This window comes from Salvelinus namaycush, chromosome 21, assembly GCF_016432855.1.
Source record: "Salvelinus namaycush isolate Seneca chromosome 21, SaNama_1.0, whole genome shotgun sequence".
In the NCBI taxonomy this organism is placed as follows: Eukaryota; Metazoa; Chordata; class Actinopteri; order Salmoniformes; family Salmonidae; genus Salvelinus; species Salvelinus namaycush.
Window position 1 is genome coordinate 18,909,073 of NC_052327.1, and position 16,530 is coordinate 18,925,602.

The window sequence follows — 16,530 nt, forward strand, 5'->3', positions numbered from 1 at the left end:
ATGCACTATATCTCTCTATCATTTCACACAAAGAGAAGACGTCAGCTCCCTTTGACTATTGATGTAACTCTAACACTAACCCTAAAAGATGACCGCTAGACCCATTGCACATCACAGAGAAATAACCCACATCTTCCAGTTCAAGATAATAATAATAATAAAGAAAAGTGTAAAGAAGAGCTGTTGAGCCTGACTCTCTACCTCTCTCTCCTTATAAAGCCTTGCGGGTCTCAGTGAGAGTATCAGAGGAATCTGTGATTGCGCACCGGGCTCTGTGGTAATCACTGGTGGTAATGTAGCATGAAAAACATGGATAGATGTCTGCCCATAACCAGACAGGCTAGGCAGGAGGCAGGAGGAAGGGCAACTCAAACAGAACAAGTGCACTAATCCTCTGGAAGAAATGGCAGCAATGTGCACCCATCATCTGACCACAGGGTGTGTCCTTATTTGGTTAAGAAATGTCCAACACTAGTTGTTTTTCATTTTCAAAGCCATGACTAACCTCGTCTTAAGGCATCTCATTTACCTTGCATTTTCATTTTCATCAGTTTGATTGACTCAGAATTTATAAGAAGCCTACTCAAGGGAAAAAAAGTAGATCAAGTAAGATCAAGTAGGATCAAGGTAGATCAAGTCACTCTACTTAAAACAGCATTATGCTCCAGACGACCTTGCGATATTTAACTTCATGTGAGCACATACTGCACATAATTACGAGATGAAATGACCCCAAGGGATGTAAAGGGATCTCCACCTGTCGATGGAGGAAGACTACAGATCCCAGAAGCCTCCATGTTCCTCCTTGACGATCCACGTGCAGCATGCGTAGAATCTGGAGGAAGCGAATCCCCCTGTAACCACAGAGACAAAAGGCAACCGATGTCAATCAAACCTTAGCCTCTACCAATAAGAGAGCCTCCTATACCTCTACTCGCTTCCGCCCGTTTTACTAAGCAACGACAACACAGTTACAGTTCAGCACAAGAAATTACACTTTTATTACACTGTTATTTGTAACATACAGTTACCTGATAGCAGATGTGGCAAACACCTGGCCATTGGAACCTACACTCAGCACTATGACTGAGGCAATAACCACTATCAGATCTGTGTGGGGGGGGGGGACAAAGGAAACAGACACCATCTGTAATGCATTCTGTGCACCTCAACACATTAACATTTAGCTCATAATCTTCAAATGTTTAAATTGCCATTGAAAAACACAAGTAGTAACAGTAGAAATAGTACTAGAAGAAGAGGGGTAAAACCATGTAACAACAGTGTCTGTCTGATTGCATGTGGCACAGTTGTGTGTGATTTAATAAAGTAGAAGCCAGGTGCACCAATGATAGATATGGGTTTCCTGATAAAGCGGAGTCGTCCCTTGATCCCCACATATTTGCTCCTGCAGCCGGCGGACCAGAGCCGCACCACGTACTCTGTCCCAAAGAACAGCACCAGGACAATCTCCTGTGGACCAGAACATAAGAAGTAATAGACAACAGTCAGGAAAACAGGGCTGGGGAAAAAAGGGGAAAGACACAAAGCATTCAAAGTCCATTAAGACTACTGCATTTTACGACCGCAATTTACTACGACTTCTACACACTGTCTATTTACTATTTCATACTGCAGCATATGAGAGGGATATGTGTGTTTTTCTATGTCCAGTGCCAAGCAATGCATTGAGATCTCAGGCGTGATAAGAGCTTGGTGGGACAGGGTGTGCTGACAGAGAGAGACCGAGGTGGTCAGGTGGTGAGGGAGCCATTCACACAGGCCCACCCAGAAAAAGGTTTGATAGCATCTCTGATGACAGAACATATTGAGCCAGAGTCAAAGGCTCACTGATTTGAGCGTCATGGCTGTGACAGCGCCTCAGCAGGATGTGCAGGTAGGATAAATCCTAATGAGCTGGGTTGTGTTGGGAGCCCTTTACACATCTGTTGGGTGGTTAAAAGACAACGGTCAGAACCATTAGAGAACCTGATTGGAAGGAAAAAAGAACTCTGGGATGTGATTAAAACAAAACAGCCGGTGGTTCATCCAGCATTATTAAAGTAACCATATATCCCCCAGCCCCACTAGAGAGAGGCTGCAGCAATCACTGCAGTGTAGTCCAAATTCCTCCTTCAATATGAACCATTCATGGTCCTCCGGGAGAAAAACAACATTCGAGTATGTGTGCGTTTGTGCGAGCATCCATGCGTGTGTGCGTGTGCGCGAGCACGTATCTTAGAGGTTTGAATGTGTGTCATTTTGTGTAGGTGTGACACGTCTTGATAAGTCCTAATGAACCAATATCTTTTTCATTAGCACCATGTCTCCATAATATTGTGCCACCTAACGCTCAGCAATAGCCGTCCCAGTGTGGGTGGCCGTCCCATCGCTTGCTTAAACTGGCTTCCCTACCAGTCCCCCCTTACGAAACCTAATTCCAAGGCCCTGCTGCAACAACAGAGCTCCATAGTCACAAAAACAATCCCCTGACTGTCACTCACCCTATAGACATTTGCACGTACTACAACTGCAGTGACGGTGCCCTTCCTTTCCTCATAAATTATACTGTGCAGTGGATTGGATTGATGTTACAGGAACAAATAGCAATGTTGTGTAGATTTAGCATACAGTGCATTCTCCCTTTGGGAGAAATGCTCACTAACAAAGATGCTAGAAATACGCTTTTTGTGCGTATGGAACATTTCTGGGATCTTTTATTTCAGCTCATGAAACATAGAACCAACACTTTACATGTTGCGTTTTATATTTTTGTTCAGTATATTTGTGGGCATTTGTGTCTAAAGGTGTCAGTGTCCTTCCAGCCAAGGCTATTTTCCCCACACCTGTTCAGACTGCTCCCCAGTGGCCAGCATCTCTAGGAGATAAGTCTATTTGTTTGTCACCTTGGCTTGTTGTGAGATTTTAAAGAAACCTAAGCAAGACACGTGACATACAGTATGTCCAAATCAGAGTGGAACAGGAACGTGAAACATAGATGAATGACCAGATCGGGTCAGTGCTGGCTGAGAATAAAAGCCAGGTGTTTAACTGGTTTTGGTTCTTCTCAGTCAAATAATTGAATTACTACATAAAAACAAACTGGTGAATTTGGAGAATCAAATAAGATTACAATAAATCCCCAAAATTCTAAAATGGGTCGACCAGATTTCAGTGTGATGGAACGGTAACTAGATGTTTACAGAAAACAGCTGATGGTATCATTTAATAGTGTTCCCTAATCTCCTAAAACTAGGATGGAGCTGATCCAGAGGTTTTAAATGTGATCAGATGGATTGAAGCTGGATTGGGCTGTGAAACTCTTTAACAGGGCTCTGTGTTAAAACGGTGGAATGATGGTAGAGGCCAGTTTCTGATCAGATGTTTGATGGTGCCACTGTGCCGCACAGCTGTGACATCAGTGGACCCGGAGTAGACTGGAGAACAGGAGAGGAAAGGAAAGCGAGACTAGAGCGTGTGACACGTGATGGATGTCGGTGCGCCCTGCTGAACCTGGCTAGCTTTACTTTGGCAGTCGCCTTGAAAGCCAAATATCCTCGAGGACTAATGTCCTCTCTGCCATCCAAAACAAGCACGCTCTGATTCGTGAATATCAGCTAACCTTGAACTCGCATAGCCACTCCACAACAAATACGCACCATGATGACACAAACACACAACATATGGCATACACAAACACAATGACATCATACACACACACATGCAGGTGCACATAAAATGGGGTTACACAGTTGAGTGTCAAATGTCATCCTTAGGACATTGCCGCCTGTTTTCTTTTCTAATACGGTCTCTTGTAGGTTTCGTAACGCTCATGTCTTGAGTTACAAATGTCCTTTTTAACCACGTGTTGTTACTCAAACTCTAAGTCTAACTACTGCTTTAGCTCAAAATGTTCCAGCTCGGTCTTCTGTCCTACCCACTGGGCTTTGCACTCACTTTTTCTTAGTTCTAATCAAGCTGCTGAGAATAGAGTTTTTCTTCCAGGGTGTAAATTAATGAATAACTCAGCAGCCAGTGAATCCTCTAAAGGGCAATGATGGTCAAAAGTTTAGAGAACACTCCTGTCCTCTGGTTGCCCCCCCACACTGGGGAGGTGTGTGTGTGTGTGTGTGTGTGTGTGTGTGTGTGTGTGTGTGTGTGTGTGTGTGTGTGTGTGTGTGTGTGTGTGTGTGTGTGTGTGTGTGTGTGTGTGTGTGTGTGTGTGTGTGTGTGTGTGTGATGCAAATTCCTTATCCTGACCCATATCAGTATTTGTCTACCTATGAGAGTAGGACTGATAGTACTGAGAGTGGCCGATAGAATCTACATGAACCAAATCCCCCCCAGCAATAAGTCCTGAAGCATGCCGACGACTAATAAACATAGAGTTTCATGTGCCTTTATATATCCTTTCCATTTCATTTGAGGTTCACTACTGTTATCATACTGTTGAACACTGAGCTTGAAATCAGATGAATTTAAGATGGCGGTTAGTCTGCTTCCCACCCAAGATGTCCTACTCCCATCATGTGGATGTGGATGGTATTGCAATACAACAACAACAACAAAAAACTAAGAGAGGAAATCCATCACAAATCCACTCACCATCCAGAAGAGAGTTCCGCTGGCGAAATCGGCATAGTGCTCTATGGTGGACAGGACACTGAAGACGAGGCACACTAGGACCATGAGGAATCTGTGGAGGAAAGAAACAAACAGCACTCTTACTATCTATCACATGATGTACTGTATCTAGAGCCCTGTGGTTTTCCTGACAACTGATCATGTACATAGTAGCTGTGCATAAAGCCACACACAATGTTATGTAAGGTGTCTGGCTGGTCCTTCAACACAACAATTCCACAGCCACGAGTCTGGAAGTCTGAGTCTGGAATGATTGAAATAAACCAAGCGAAACTAGTCCTAAATAATGATATTACTCTGCAACATTTTAGTCTATCTATGGAGGGCCTTAGCCTACAAAAGTGGCAATATGTAACTTTTTGGGCGACTCAACCAAATTCACATAGAAATGTGGGTTATAGTTATATCATTCTACCTGAAAGCAGGTCAAAGAAGTGGTTGATACGTTCTATGTGCACTATTTCTATGCTTCCTGTTCTTAAGTTTTGTGTTTGAAGTGCTTTGTAACACCAAAATGTGTGGCAACTGAGCTGCCATCAACTTGGAGACAAAACCTTAACTTTGCTGGAGTATTGAAACACATCATCCTGAAATGTTTTGAACATAACATGGTGTGTTGAAACACCACTTAAATAAAGTGTTGTGCAACACCTTGCCGGAAACTGGGAGCACTACTGGAAAGGCTTGAAAACACTATGTTGCTGTTTTGAATCTTATCTAGTGCAGAATTAGATACCTTCTTTGTTGGTTTCTTTTCCTCTCTATAAAGCTTCTAAACACTATTATAATGTTTTGAATCCTGTCTAGTGCAGAATCAGATCACTTTGTCGGAAGTGTATTAACGTTTAACATTGTTTTACGTATTTGATCAATTTACCTTTTTATACTGTTTTGGCAGGCATTATCAAGCAGAGTGTTCAAACCACCAGCAATAACTGGCGGTTAAACAGCAAGAATTGAGGATTCTGCACTTCTGTGTCTTACATTGTGGGAATGGGTGCTGTCCTCATTGAACGTCATTTTGCTTGATGATTTTGATATCTGTTCATCCCGATCTACTACACCTCATGGTACAACAAGCATTATATTTATAGTGAAAAATACTTTTCTTTCTTCAGTAGATACAACATTGTGTGAAAGAATCACGTGACAAGATAAGAAATGCAAAGTGATTTAAACCAAAGACTTCTCTCTCTTTGGTTATCCTCATGAAAGATAATTACATTTCGAGAAACATATTAAGTGGTATTTATTCTTACATTATTTTGGTTAAATGAAAATAAGAAATAATTGAAATGACTTGCATACATTTAAAAAAAAAAAAATAGTTTGGGGGGTATTTTGACACTTTATTGAGAGTTGTGAAATGACAGAGGGGATACAGATAGGTAGGAGAAACAGATTGAAGGGTTGGAGCGGGGAGTTGAACCCCAGTCTTCGGTGGGGAGAGGGGTGATGTGTCTAAGCCGGGTGAGTTAGCGCTAGAGCACGGGCTCTGCACGACTTGCATTTATTTTTATTAAGTATATGTTGGTTATGGGTGCGCTGGTTTCCATGACCGCCAGAGCGTCGGACAGGGCTTGGTCTTTACCGCCCTTGGAAAATCCCTTTGAGCCGGGGGAGGGGGCTTCACCCTACTGGCGTGTAGGGGCGGGTGGGGGTGAGCACACCCACTGACCATAACACCCACTGATGGGAGTTGTTTTAATAAAAAAATATATAATAATAATAATAATACAAATAAGTATTTGTTATTGTTTTTTTTTGTCCATGTCAATTCACCCCAGAATAATTTCTTACATTGTGGCTGTGTGGTTGAGTGGTTGAAATTCCACCGAAATGTACCATTTTACTACCCCTCCTGTTTCTAATCTGTCTAAATAAACCATTGAAAATTAAAGCTGGAAGTCCACAAAAAAATATTCTCTATAGGCCCTTATCATAAATCAATATTTAGGCTATAAACGATTTGCATTTCTAAACCGTTGATTGTATGAGAAACATTGGTTTTGTGTTTTATGCTGCCTTTCACATGTACTGAAACCCCAAAAAGGGTTTTCATAACGCTCTTAAAAACACCAATATTCAGAATAAAGAACCACGTTGGGTGTTTCAGAGTACTTTATTTACATTTCAATACACATTCTGTGTATTCAAACACTTACATTGGGTTTACATTCAAACACTCTCCAAACATCAGATCTAAGTTTAGGTGCACAACTTTTCATGGTTTTATTACACAGTCATGGTTCTTTGAGACGTCCTGCTTGTATAGTGTACAGTAATACCCTCTCAGAGATGGTGCTAAATAGGGGACACATAGTACTGACTGTACTGTAAGCAGTAGGTGTTGAAACCCTGTCCAGTGTCGCTGACCGTGGGAGGGGTGAAGTGAGATTTGTGTTCTGTGAGAAACATGCACACCACGGTTTCCAGGAGGATTCTCCTCACACTCTGTGACACATGGGCCAGATGGGGGGATGATTTCCCTCCACCTGGATTAAGGGCTGTCACACACATAAACACGCACGTGTGATGATAATGTTCCATGTGCTTCGTGTGAGTGTGAGTGAGAGAGAGAATATGACTGTAGTTACATCACATCCCAGATGTAGATTGTACTCACTTGGCATACGGGACTTACGTGAGTTGACTACTAGACTGAGAAAGACATATTAAAGCCCAAAACCTCCTCAAAGAACAATAACACACTCTATAGGACTCAGCTGATCCAGCTACAACAGGCCTGTCTGAGAGATGGTAAGGGATAGCAAGACAAACAATAACACACTCTATAGGACTCAGCTGATCCAGCTACAACAGGCCTGTCTGAGAGATGGTAAGGGATAGCAAGACAACCCCAAACAATAACACACTCTATAGGACTCAGCTGATCCAGCTACAACAGGCCTGTCTGAGAGATGGTAAGGGATAGCAAGACAACCCCAAACAATAACACACTCTATAGGACTCAGCTGATCCAGCTACAACAGGCCTGTCTGAGAGATGGTAAGGGATAGCAAGACAAACAATAACACACTCTATAGGACTCAGCTGATCCAGCTACAACAGGCCTGTCTGAGAGATGGTAAGGGATAGCAAGACAAACCCAAACAATAACAGACAATGATTGAGTTAGTTTCCATTCAAAAGCAAACGGACATCTAAAATTAGCCCAAACATCTATTGTACAGCTGCCTTTAAGAGTTTACTGAAAGGAAAATTGGGAACACTTATTTCACTGCAAATCATTCAACGCTAGAGGGGCTAAAACAGGAGCAGACAGAGAGGTAACATCAGTAGGACAGTAGGAAGCCCCCCTCCCTGGGCTGAAGGCAGGATTAGTGGGGTGAAATAGTGGGAGAGGGTCTGGATTAGTACCACTGTACTCTACTGCAGTCCCATTCAGACTCACGCAATCTCAATTTAGCACAATCAGCCTGTAAACCCAGAGAACTGTCACTACGGTTTGCCTGTTGTCTTGACACATGCCTGACTACCACTCTCTCGTTGGACTCTAAAGCCACAGCTGTCTCAAGACATTTAACCCACTGAAATGCACAAAATCTATGGTCTACAACAGGTCAAATCCATCTCAAAGGACCATGACACAGAACTGGAGAAGGTGTTTCTACAGGTTAGTTGTAGTATGAAAACAAAGTGGAACAAGATCACACGTCCTTAGCATTATAAGGTTCTATCTGTAAAAAGATGCCTCTGAGATAAATGGCTTTAAAGTTCTGAACCCTAATAGGGTTGAATGGTGAGAGCAATTTTAATCTTGTATTCTTTTTAACTTAACATGAATTGGGGTATTTTAGAGTACTACAGTGTATAGGTAGAGAACATGAACAGAACAAGGTAATGTCAAAAACTAAATTGTGGACAGAAATGCAGACAGAACCTTATAATTCCAAGCTCTCGGTCAGAGAGCGAGAGAGAAGGACTGATAAATGCTCATTTGTATAAAGGCAATGCTGAATTCCCTGCTGAATTGTAGCTATTGTAAATCCTCGATGAACTGAACAGATGTCCATACAAAACATGGAAGCAGCATTCCAATACTTAGGTTATGAGGGATATCATCAAACATGTAGGGCTCCAACATTTAGGCCTACTCATGTTGGGATTAATAAAACACACATATGGGACGAATCATGAAAAGAGAATGAAGCATTTCTGTAATCTGAAAATCCCTGTCCTGAGTAGGAGTATATTGTGAACAAAATCATTGTAGTTGTTTCATCTGCCGACGTATTTTGATTAAATTTGAGCATTTTCTAACATCAGGAGAAGAAGTGAAGAAATTGGAGGGGGCAGTTAAACTCAAATTACATGTAATACCTTAATCCTTTCTCTTGTCATAATAAGGGAGTTTCTTAACTGGATTTTTAGTAATGAAAATATGATGACATTGTTGGCTAGGTTATACGCAAGTGTCCAATTCCCCGGAGAAAAGTATGTTACGTAGCAGTGTGAAATACTGCCTCTATTTTTGCTTGTTTCCTCACTCTGATTTCCCCCCAAAATAGTTGCACTGTAGAATACTGTGTGTCATTTCCCATTGTGTAGTTATACCTGCAAGAGTATCAATACAACACAAATAAAGACATCATCTGACAGGCCAGTCAAAGCTAGCCTGGGTGCTAGTCTGTTTTTGCTCTCTTGCCAACTCCTTATGGAATTGTCCTGCCAAACATTGTAATTTGGCTTGACAATGACATTGAAGTAGGCAAAGGCACAAACAGAGCTGGGACCAGGCTAAGTTAAAGCTTTTGGAAGAACAAAATGAAGGTAGCTAGTAAAGTTATAATTTGAGAGGACTGAAGCACACGGAAGACAGAATGACCAATCCCTGACCCCAGCAATATCAATAACACTTATCCACTGGAGCCAAATATGTATTTCCAAACCTCTGAGTGGTGTCTGGTAACAGCATAAATGTAGAGTATGATATATGAAGTACTACACAGAGTAAAACCAGACTTCAAGCTCTGCGTGTATCTAGAGTTCATACACTCTAAAATTACTCATGCCTAGTACAAAAACAGAAGATCCTAAGACGGAGCAAAAACAGAGGACAAATCCTCTTGAACAGGGTCCCATGCCAAACATTTTTTTTTTTTTTTTAATCGCAATTACATAAGACAAACTGCAGAGTCCTATTTTAATCAAACTCCAATTGAATAAAGCATCTTTGAGTTCCAAAAAAGCAGTATAAACTACCATGTGTTAGTATTTGTTTTTCATGTGTTACATTTTTTAAATGCACACACTGTAGCCTTTCGTGATTGTTGTATAACGAAAAGTGCATTATAAGTGTACTAATATGAGTAGCAGCTAGCAAAACTAAGGTACTCTGTAATCCTCCTACAGTAATATGCTAAAGGACCTAAACCCTCTCTGTGTGCATCCTGAAGCCCCTGGAGGTGTTAACGTCGGGACAAACCAGGTCACAATCATTAGAGAACCTGATTGGAAGGACAAAATCCCTGGGATCTGCTGGTGGTTGACCCAGAATTATTACAGTAACTGCATATCCCCATGCCCCACTAGAGAGAGCAGTCAGCAGTCACTACAGTGTAGTCCAAATTCCTCCTTCAATATGAACCATTCATGGTCCTCCGGGAGAAAAACAACATTTGTGTGTGTGTGTGTTCTTGTTGACAAGTGTCAGACGCGGAGACCCCAGTGTAAGGTCACACTGGTCCTACAGCCGAGCTGAATGAAAACGCTAGGTGGTCTGTCATAATCAGTGTTTCAGTCAGTCGAGCCATTTGGCCAAAGCTTATCACTGTCCATCTAGGGAAATCCACCAATGGCTATCTCCCTGGGAAATGAAAACGATTTCCAAATGAGGATTTCTGAATCAAAGACTCAAATTATGAATCGGCTCCTGTGTAACGGCAAATATACTGCGATATAAGATAACGCAAGATCCGTTCAAAACGTCCGTGTCCTCATGGAACCTCATGTGTCCTCAGTTGCTTTAGAGCCCTGGTGCTAACACATCACAACGTGTATAGACCAACTGTAAGAAAAAGTAACAGTTTATAATGTGAAAGTTCCAAATCGACCAAAGACCATGACCAAGGCAAGGGTAAAACCTGATGGTAGTAATCAATAGCCTCCACTGGAGAGCATCATGAGTGGAGATTCTGTGAGCACCTCTGACTGTGGCTGTCCTCTCTCATCACCAGGCAATTCAGCACAAGATTACTTATTCATGTTTACTGTTTCCAAGTAGAACTATCTGATGGAAACATTTGCACTATTTTCTAACGCCACTTCAATTGACTAGACAGCTCAAGATCACAGAGATCTTCCAGATGTGACCATACAGTATAATTTCAAAATAACCTAGTTGGCATGGTACTTGATTCAAAATTAGTTTGGGTATACTATTGTAAAGATAGTGATTGAAACATGTTTGAAAGGCTCCTCAATAAAGTCTACCTGTAATTTACGAGCAATGTTATTACTCAACTACGACAACGTTCTCCTGAATATGTGGGTGTGTTTGGCTTACCAGACCTCAGATTCAAACCTGCAAGATGACTATGAAATAGACACGCCTCTTCTGATCATAACATCTGACCAGGCTGACGTGCTGAGAGGCAAGAGGACCTCGCCCTACGTTGGATTTAGGCTGGATTAAACTTACAATACAGTATATATAAACTCAGCAAAAAAAAGAAACGTCCCTTTTTCAGGACCCTATCTTTCAAAGATAATTCGTAAAAATCCAAATAACTTCACAGATCTTCATTGTAAAGGGTTTAAACACTGTTTCCCATGCTTGTTCATTGAACCATAAACAATTAATGAACATGCACCTGTGGAACGGTCGTTAAGGCACTAACATCTTACAGACGGTAGGCAATTAAGGCCACAGTTATGAAAACTTTGGACACTAAAGAGGACTTTCTACTGACTCTGAAAAACACCAAAAGAAAGATGCCCAAGGTCCCTGCTCATCTGCGTGAACGTGCCTTAGGCATGCTGCAAGGAGGCATGAGGACTGCAGATGTGGCCACGGCAATAAATTGCAATGTCCGTATTGTGAGACACCTAAGACAGCGCTACAGGGAGACAGGAAGGACAGCTGATCTTCCTCGCAGTGGCAGACCACGTGTAACAACACCTGCACAGGATCGGTACATCTGAACATCACACCTGCTGGACAGGTACAGGATGGCAACAACAACTGCCCGAGTTATACCAGGAATGCACAATCCCTCAGTCAGTGGTCAGACAGTCCAGTCTCTCTCGGCCTATTGCAGACAGAGGGCTTGTAGGCCTGTTGTAAGGCAGGGCCTCACCAGACATCACCGGCAAGAACGTGGCCTATGGGCACAAACCCACCGTCGCTGGACCAGACAGGACTGGCAAAAAGTGCTCTTCACTGACGAGCCGCAGTTGTCTCACCAGGGGTGATGGTCGGATTCGTGTTTATTGTCGAAGGAATGAGCATTACACCGAGGCCTGTACTCTGGAGCAGGATCGATTTGGAGGTGGAGGGTCCGTCATGGTCTGGGGCGGTGTGTCACAGCATCATCGGACTGAGCTTGTTGTCATTGCAGGCAATCTCAACGCTGTGCGTTACAGGGAAGACATCCTCCTCCCTCATGTGGTACCCTTCCTACAGGCTCATCCTGACATGACCCTCCAGCATGACAATGCCACCAGCCATACTGCTCGTTCTGTGCGTGATTTCCTGCAAGACAGGAATGTCAGTGTTCTGCCATGGCCAGCGAAGAGCCCGGATCTCAATCCCATTGAGCACGTCTGGGACCTTTTGGATCGGAGGGTGGGGGCTAAGGCCATTCCCCCCAGAAATGTCCGGGAACTTGCAGGTGCCTTGGTGGAAGAGTGGGGTAACATCTCACAGCAAGAACTGGCAAATCTGGTGCAGTCCATGGAGAGAATATTCACTGCAGTACTTAATGCAGCTGGTGGCCACACCAGATACTGACAGTTACTTTTGAGTTTGACCCCCCCCTTTGTTCAGGGACACATTATTCCATTTATGTTAGTCACATGTCTGTGGAACTTGTTCAGTTTATGGTCTCAGTTGTTGAATCTTGTTCTGTTAATACAAATATTGACACGTTAAGTTTGCTGAAAATAAATGCAGTTGACAGTGAGAGGACGTTTCTTTTTTTGCTGAGTTTAAATACAGTATATACAGTAAGTGTTGTAAATTGGGGTTGGGGGAAAAATGCATTTCTCCTGAACTTTCAGCACACATGTCTAACAACATATGTCAGGTACTGTTGAAGTCAGAAGTTTACATACACTTAGGTTGGAGTCATTAAAACTCGTTTTTCAACCACCCCACAAATTTCTTGTAAACAAACTATAGTTTTGGCAAGTCGGTTAGGACATCTACTTTGTGCACGACACAAGTAATTTCTACAACAATTGTTTACAAAGAGATTATTTCACTTAAGAATGTGAAATGTCAGAATAATAGTAGAGAGAATTATTTATTTCAGCTTTTATTTGTTGTTTCATCAGACCAGAGGACATTTCTCACTCTCAAAAAAAAGTATGATCTTTGTCCCCATGTGCAGTTGCAAACCGTAGTCTCTTTTTTATGGCGGTTTTGGAGCAGTGGCTTCTTCCTTGCTGAGCGGCCTTTCAGCTTATGTCGATATAGGACTCGTTTTACTGTGGATATAGATACTTTTGTACCTGTTTCCTCCAGCATCTTCACAAGGTCCTTTGCTGTTGTTCTGGGATTGATTTGTGCTTCTTGCACCAAAGTACGTTCATCTCTAGGAGACAGAACGCGTCTCCTTCCTGAGCGGTATGACGGCTGCGTGGTCCCATGGTGTTTATACTTGCATGCTATTGTTTATACAGATGAACGTGGTACCTTCAGGCGTTTGGAAATTGCTCCCAAGGACGAACCAGTACAATTTTTTCTCTGAAGTCTTGGCTGATTTCTTTTGATTTTCACATGATGTAAAGCAAAGAGGCACTGAGTTTGACGGTAGGCCTTGAAATACATCCACAGGTACACCTCCAATTGACTCAAATGATGGCAATTCGCCTATCAGAAGCTTCTAAAGCAATGACATCATTTTTGGAATTTTCCAAGCTGTTTAAAGGCATAGTCAACTTAGTGTATGTAAACTTCTGACCAACTGGAATTGTGATACAGTGAATTATAAGTGAAATAATCTGTCTGTAAACAACTGTTGGAAAAATTACTTGTGTCATTCACAAAGTAGATGTCCTAACCGACTTGCCAAAACTATAGTTTGTTAACAAGAAATGTGTGGTGGTTGAAAAACGAGTTTTAATAACTCTAACCTAAGTGCATGTAAACTTCCGACTTCAACTGTATATACTACTCACACACTTTGTTTGTATTGCATATTTAAATAATATTTACCTGAATTCCTTACCACCCCACAAAATTTGTCACTAATTAAACATAGTGAAGAAGATGCAGCAAAAGGAGAACCATGCAGTAGTGATCATTTGGATTAATATTCTATTACATATTCATTGTATTTATTAAAATTGTATACTAAATTAACAAAATAGTAAAAACATGATTTTTTACCTGATTTTCAAAACCTTGACATTTAATTTAGAGAAATAGCATCTCTATTTTTCTCTGTAAAATGTTTAATGTTGATTATATGAATTTGAAACTTATTGACTGATTTAATTACTTATGCATCTAATTCATTGTTGTTTGATGTTTAAATGATCACTTTACCTATCTTTACTTTGGCAAAATATTAGGCGTTTTGGTGTCAAGTGTCAATCATAGAGAAAAATAGAGGACTCTTGATGGAAATAATTAGTTTTGGTACAGACATTGCCATTGAGGGCTTCCAACATTTAAAAGTAGTCAACTGGGTGGGGATTCCTATGGGTTGGGAGTGATCAGCCAATGATCAGAGAACATTGTCTTCTTCAAATTGGGTGGCCTATGGTTTGTAAACCAAAGACTACGGTAATATCCAAGAGCCAAGACCAACATTTACACCAGGACATTGGTCCCAAGATCCAGATCCAGACCCAGATCCAGATCCAGACCCAGACAAGTTAAAGACTGAATTTATGCGGTCTTGAGTGGTCTCAAGATCAAGACCACTAGATCAAGAGTCCATGGGTCCTTCCTTCCTTCAAATTGTAAGAAAAGCAAGTAAAGTAAACTTGAGTACAATACAGTACAGTAGAGCACAGTACAGTCAAGTACAATAGACTTCAGTAGCGTAAAGTAGACTACAATGTACAGTAGTAGAATACAGTACAATAGAGTATTTTATTATTTGGGGGGTGCTGATATTTGTCCTGTTACACACAAGTGTAATGGAAATGTGTTTATTGCATATCCTAACTCCCCTTGAGACACACGCAGGGAGTGGGGTCACAGCCAGGGTCACCATATCCTAACTCCCCTTGAGACACACGCAGGGAGTGGGGTCACAGCCAGGGTCACCATATCCTAACTCCCCTTGAGACACACGCAGGGAGTGGGGTCACAGCCAGGGTCACCATATCCTAACTCCCCTTGAGACACACGCAGGGAGTGGGGTCACAGCCAGGGTCACCATATCCTAACTCCCCTTGAGACACACGCAGGGAGTGGGGTCACAGCCAGGGTCACCATATCCTAACTCCCCTTGAGACACACGCAGGGAGTGGGGTCACAGACAGGGTCACTATATCCTAACTCCCCTTGAGACACACGCAGGGAGTGGGGTCACAGACAGGGTCACCATATCCTAACTCCCCTTGAGACACACGCAGGGAGTGGGGTCACAGCCAGGGTCACCATATCCTAACTCCCCTTGAGACACACGCAGGGAGTGGGGTCACAGCCAGGGTCACCATATCCTAACTCCCCTTGAGACACACGCAGGGAGTGGGGTCACAGCCAGGGTCACCATATCCTAACTCCCCTTGAGACACACGCAGGGAGTGGGGTCACAGCCAGGGTCACCATATCCTAACTCCCCTTGAGACACACGCAGGGAGTGGGGTCACAGCCAGGGTCACCATATCCTAACTCCCCTTGAGACACACGCAGGGAGTGGGGTCACAGCCAGGGTCACTATATCCTAACTCCCCTTGAGACACACGCAGGGAGTGGGGTCACAGACAGGGTCACCATATCCTAACTCCCCTTGAGACACACGCAGGGAGTGGGGTCACAGACAGGGTCACCATATCCTAACTCCCCTTGAGACACACGCAGGGAGTGGGGTCACAGCCAGGGTCACCATATCCTAACTCCCCTTGAGACACACGCAGGGAGTGGGGTCACAGCCAGGGTCACCATTGTACATCACACCTTGGTCAAGGGCACAGCAACAGATTTTTCACCTTCTCGGCTTCAGTATTCGAACCAGCGACAGTTACTGGTACAACTTCAAGGCTTCCTGCCGCCCCTACTGTAGAGAACAGTACAGTACAGTAGAGCACATAGACATCTATGTTTTCGCCAAATAGATGTCAATGTTTGGACTATGCTATGCTACTTTAAATGGGAGATAGCCTCAATGGCACTGCCCTTGCTATCACAGACTCCATAATGGCATAGATACAAAGACCTCTATTTATATTTTTTATGGTGTAAAATGTTTCGGTTGTGACCATTTCGGTTTGGACAATTTTTACTTATTTTGAACTTTAAAGAATCCCCATAGCTAACATATTGCTGGCAATATTTCATTGGGACATAAATTATCTTCATCCCAGTAAACATATATTTTAGTCCCAAAAACATGCTTTACATATTTCTTGATATATTAGATGTTCGGTAGTGAAACTTCTAAAAATACATTCAGATTTACCAACTTGTTCACAAAATGTTCTCCTAAATGTTTGCAGACAGACTACTCCACCATGTGGCCATGC

At 42.5% G+C, this 16,530-nt stretch overlaps 1 protein-coding gene across 1 annotated transcript in view; it reads right to left on the reverse strand.

The window, feature by feature from the left end:
- Positions 1-16,530, reverse strand: part of kcnq1.2 (potassium voltage-gated channel, KQT-like subfamily, member 1.2) — a 39,638-nt gene that overhangs the window by 14,642 nt on the left and 8,466 nt on the right. The window contains exons 2-5 of the mRNA XM_039016854.1: positions 4,606-4,696; positions 1,347-1,473; positions 1,032-1,110; positions 758-854 (exon numbers count right to left, since the gene is read on the reverse strand). Coding sequence (XP_038872782.1) covers positions 758-854; positions 1,032-1,110; positions 1,347-1,473; positions 4,606-4,696 — 394 coding nt within the window. The remainder of the gene's footprint in view (positions 1-757; positions 855-1,031; positions 1,111-1,346; positions 1,474-4,605; positions 4,697-16,530) is intronic.